A 4,631-nucleotide genomic window follows, 5' to 3' on the forward strand; every position below is an offset into this window, starting at 1 on the left:
ATTTGGCTCTGTTTTTCTGCTTTTGCAGTTTTGGTTACTGAATTTGTGATCCTTTTAGTTACTGTTTGGCTCTGTTTTGTTGTTACTGAATTTGTGATCCTTTATTCCTTTTAGTTCTTAATTCTCTGAGCCATTTGTTGTTTCTGGAATCAATTAATTATGTTATTCTCTTAGACTTCTTAGTTAGTGGTGATGAACATTGAACTCACAAGTCACAACCTTCTTTTTTTTTTTAGAGAATAATGAACTCACAATTAAGTTATTATCAATTGCAGAGGGTTGAATACTTGAATTTGGCAATGTTTGAAATGGGAGGGGATGCTTTGAATGTTTTTGATTCTCTCCATTCCATTGCTCTTGATCTTACTTCTCCAGTTCTCTGAGTCATTTGGTTTTTTTTTTTTTTTTTTTTGAATAGAAGGTTCATATCATAGTTACTGTTTGGCTCTGTTTTGCTGCTTTTGCAGTTTTGGTTACTGAATACTCTTTTTACTTATTTAGGAAAATGGCGGGTACTACATCTTCCTCGGCATCTAATCCAATTTCAGAGTTGGGTTCATCATTGAAGCGTGGTTCGGGTGATATTGGATGGGAATATGCGGAGTTGGCGGATGCCTCAAACTTGGATAGGTTGAAGTGTAAGTTGTGTGGGAAATTAGTTAGTGGTGGGATATATCGAATGAAGCAACATATTGCCCACATCAAGGGAAATGTGGCTCCTTGTAAAAAGTCTTCGGATGAGGATAAAGCCAAATGCAAGAATGCTATTGAAGAGGCAAAAAGTAAGAAGAAACAAAAGAGTAGACATGAAGCAGAAGTGAGGCAAGAAGTCATTTTTGAAGGAGATGAAGACAATGAAGCGAGTCAAGGGACAAGAAGAATGCCGCATACTCTTGGGCCTATGGACCGTTTTGCAACCCCCATCAATCCAGATTCTTCATTGGATGGAAGTAGGAAGATGAGACAACAAAATATCAATGATGCACTTTTCAAGCAAAGAACACATAATGTGCATCAATACTTGGCTAGATGGGTGTATGAAGCCGGGATTCCTTTTCATGCCATTGATCATGATAGCTTCAAGAGGTTTGTTGAAGCGGTTGGTCAATTTGGCCCGGGTTACCGACCTCCAAGCCAATATCAATTAAGGGAGCCACTATTGAAGGAAGAGGTAGAGAGAACTAAAAGTTTATTGAAGAAGCAAGAAGAAGAGTGGGCTTTGAATGGTTGCTCTATTATGACCGATGCTTGGAGCGACCGGAAAAGAAGAAGTATCATGAATTTGTGTGTCAATTGTGCGGAAGGCACAACTTTTCTTTCTTCTAAGGAAGCATCGGATGAGGCACACACCGGGACGTATATTTTTGAATATGTGGACAAATGCATTGAAGATGTTGGGCCACAAAATGTGGTTCAAGTGGTGACGGACAATGCTTCAAATAATATGGCGGCGAGAGATTTGATGAAGTTGAAGAGGCCAAACATATTTTGGACTTCATGTGCAACTCACACCTTGAATCTTATGCTTCAAGGAATTGGCAACCAACCTAGATTCAAAGGGGTGATTGAGAGGGCAAAGAGCTTCACCATCTATATTTATGCACATCACAAGACTTTGGCATTGATGAGGAAGTTTACAAAGAAAAGAGATATAGTGAGGCCGAGAGTCACTAGATTTGCAACAGCTTTCCTCACTTTGCAAAGCTTGATGGAGAAGAAGAATGAGTTGAGAGCTATGATTACTAGTGATGAATGGAATGAAAGCAAGCATGCAAAGAGTGTAAAGGGGAAGGCGGTGGTGAATGTTGCTTTGAGTGCTTCTTTTTGGAATGGGGTAAGTCTTTGCTTGAAGGTCTTTGCCCCTTTAGTCAAGGTGCTTCGCCTTGTTGATGGGGATAGAAAGCCATCAATGGGCTTTGTGTATGGAGAACTACTTAGAGCCAAGGAGGAGATTAAAATGGCATTCAAAGATCAAGAAACTCACTATCGTCCAATCCTTGACATTGTTGATGGAAAAGCCCGTGGTCGACTTGATAGTCCATTGCATTTAGCGGGTTACCTCTTGAACCCTTACTACACATATGCCAATCCAAGTCTTGAGAATGATAATGTGGTCATGGATGGGTTCTTCACTTGTGTTGAGACATTCTTTCCTGATGACATTCAAACTCAAAGTTTGGTGACAAATGTAGAATTGCACAAGTATTTGAAGAAAGAGGATGGATTTGGAAGAGGTTTGGCTAAGGCGGGATGCGCACAAAATGATGACACTTATAATCCGGGTAAGAAATACCAACTTATTTTTTATTTTTTTATATAGCCAATTGTTATTGTTTTGTTTGTTTTGTTTTTGGAGTTTGGCTAATTCATTATTGTTGTTGTTTTGTTTATGTTTTTTTTTAGTTTTGTGGTGGAATATTTATGGAAACCTTGTACCAAGATTGCAAAGTATGGCTAAAAGGATACTTTCATTGACCACAAGCTCATCCGGATGTGAGAGAAATTGGAGCGCTTTTGAGGGGGTAAGTATTTATTTAGTTATGCATTTTTGTAAGTTTATAAGCAAGTAGGAATGTAGTTTACTTATTTAGAAACTCATAATATACTCATTTTTTTTCTTTATGTAGATCCATACAAAGAAAAGGAATAGACTAGATACAACAAGGTTGAACAATTTAGTTTATGTCCAATTCAATGCCAAGATCATCAACAAGAAGAGAAGAATGAAAGAGAAGAATGTGGATGTATTACTAGCATGTGAAGCTACTATGGCCCAAGGATGGATTATGGATGGTGGTGATGAAGATGTAGATTCCGATCTTACTAGTGAAGTAGTTGGAGAGGGATCGGGATTGGGAGTGGATAGTAGCTTAGAGCATAGGAGAAGTAGTAGAATTCAAGAAATTAGGGAACTTCATGAGGAGGATTTTGTATCGGATGAAGAGGAAGAAGATGAGATGACTTTTGAGTTTGAGTCCGATGAGGAGGGAGTACTAGAGGGATATGGAGAAGAAGAATTTGAGGGTTAGGCTTGGAACTTGGAAGTGGAAGATTTGGAATGTTGCAGATTTATATAATTATAACATATAGCAGATTTGGAATTTGAGGATACCTTTTTACCTTTTATATTTTTATTTATGACAATGTAATTATATGTTGCAGATTTGGAATGTTGCTTGGTTGGAATGTTGCTTGATAAATATTGAATTAGATATATTTAGACTTTGAATTGCAGATTTGGATTTGGTTACTGAATTGCAAATTTGCAGGTTGTTTTTGCAATTGTTTTAGGCTCTGTTTTGCAGTTTTTTTATATAATTATATCATTTATATGTTATAAACTTATAATTATATCATTTATATGTTATAAAAATAAAAATAAAATTTAAAAAAAAAAACCGCCTAGTCCCCGCCTAGGCCTCTAGGCGCTAGTCCCCGGCCTTCCGCCCGACTAGCGCCTAGCGTTTTTTAGAACCTTGGTTACAGGAGAGCTTGTGGCTAGGGCTTGAAAGCTGCGGCAGATTAAGTTTTTTTTTTCCTGGCTAGGGTTAGAACTCGTACTGATAACGTACGTTGTAGGAGAATTGTAATTGTGTTTATTATTGATAATATGAGCCCTTTAAATGGGGAGTTACAAGGTACCCAAAAGGTAATAGAATCTGATTACAATTGAATACCTAGAACACATTCCTATTACAACTCTAAATCCTAGTTTGTAGAGGCACACATTATGTCGATATCCTTCAACATTTATGTATTTGTGCAGCCTGTTGTATTCAAACCAACAAGTTAGTTAATGATCAAAATGGCACCAGAAGTTGTGAATTCAAATAAACAGGTAACGTTGTCCTAGGTGCTAAGTGCATGAATATTTACTTAAATTGATATTTACTTAAAAATGCAGAAAGAATCATACAGTAATCAAATTGATATTAAGCTTTCAAATGTTCCTATTCTTTGTATGAATAATTGTCTCTTTTCTTCTTTATTATACATTCTTTGGCACACTATTTACTTTTAAAGTACTGCAGTGAGAGAACTGTAATTCTTTTGTTTCTGTATATAGATACACACACACACACTTTTCCACGAGAATATGCATGATATAATATTTCATGAACTGATGAACTTAGAGTAATGCGCAGATTAGTTCTTTGGTCTTTGAACTCTTCAAAAGTTATTGACAAGGGCACCCTAAAGTCCTCAACCCTAACAAGCACACTTATCCACCAACCATTTACAAGTGACCGAAGACTATTGTTTGTGTAAATAGACCTCATCAGCAGCCATCACATTAAGTAGTACTAGGTTTGATTGAGACTGAAAGATTGTGGCTTTTCTGGGTTAATTGATTTGGGTATACATGATCAAAAATAGAATTTTTTTTCCCTTTTAGTGGTGTTTTGGGTGCTTTACCCATTTCAGCTTTCTCAAGCAATGGATTCTATGGTCCTAGAAATTTTGGGAAAACCAAGCATTGCTGCGGGAGATTAGAAGTTTGCTGCCTCACATAAACGTCCTCCAAGCCACATGACACATGCTAATTTGCCATGCATATTAATAGAACATTGGACCTCATATTAATAGAACATAGATTCTTATAGAAAAAAAAAAAAAGCTTTCCACATTAT

The 4,631-nt window shown here is 36.9% G+C and overlaps 1 protein-coding gene and 1 long non-coding RNA gene across 2 annotated transcripts; both read left to right on the forward strand.

Moving 5' to 3' along the window:
* The first annotated feature begins 505 nt into the window (after positions 1-505).
* Positions 506-2,244, forward strand: LOC112198901. The gene is made up of 4 exons (XM_040518662.1): positions 506-729; positions 877-1,007; positions 1,158-2,124; positions 2,193-2,244. Exons 1-4 carry the CDS (start codon positions 506-508, stop codon positions 2,242-2,244), a joined length of 1,374 nt encoding a protein of 457 aa, XP_040374596.1.
* An 11-nt stretch (positions 2,245-2,255) lies between these two features.
* On the forward strand, positions 2,256-2,655 carry LOC121052485. Its single transcript, XR_005809236.1, has 3 exons — positions 2,256-2,282; positions 2,404-2,522; positions 2,628-2,655. It is a non-coding gene; the product is annotated as an uncharacterized LOC121052485 (long non-coding RNA).
* Positions 2,656-4,631: the final 1,976 nt, after the last annotated feature.

Source organism: Rosa chinensis, chromosome 4, assembly GCF_002994745.2.
Source record: "Rosa chinensis cultivar Old Blush chromosome 4, RchiOBHm-V2, whole genome shotgun sequence".
NCBI lineage: Eukaryota > Viridiplantae > Streptophyta > Magnoliopsida > Rosales > Rosaceae > Rosa > Rosa chinensis.

Bases quoted from the DNA above. Each gene is read 5' to 3' on its own strand.
- LOC112198901 (XM_040518662.1), top strand. From the start codon at position 506: ATGGCGGGTACTACATCTTCCTCGGCATCTAATCCAATTTCAGAGTTG. The intron at 730-876 runs GTCTTCGGATGA...TCAAGGGACAAG, and splicing joins AATGTGGCTCCTTGTAAAAA to AAGAATGCCGCATACTCTTG. The intron at 1,008-1,157 runs ATGTGCATCAAT...TAAGGGAGCCAC, and splicing joins TTTCAAGCAAAGAACACATA to TATTGAAGGAAGAGGTAGAG.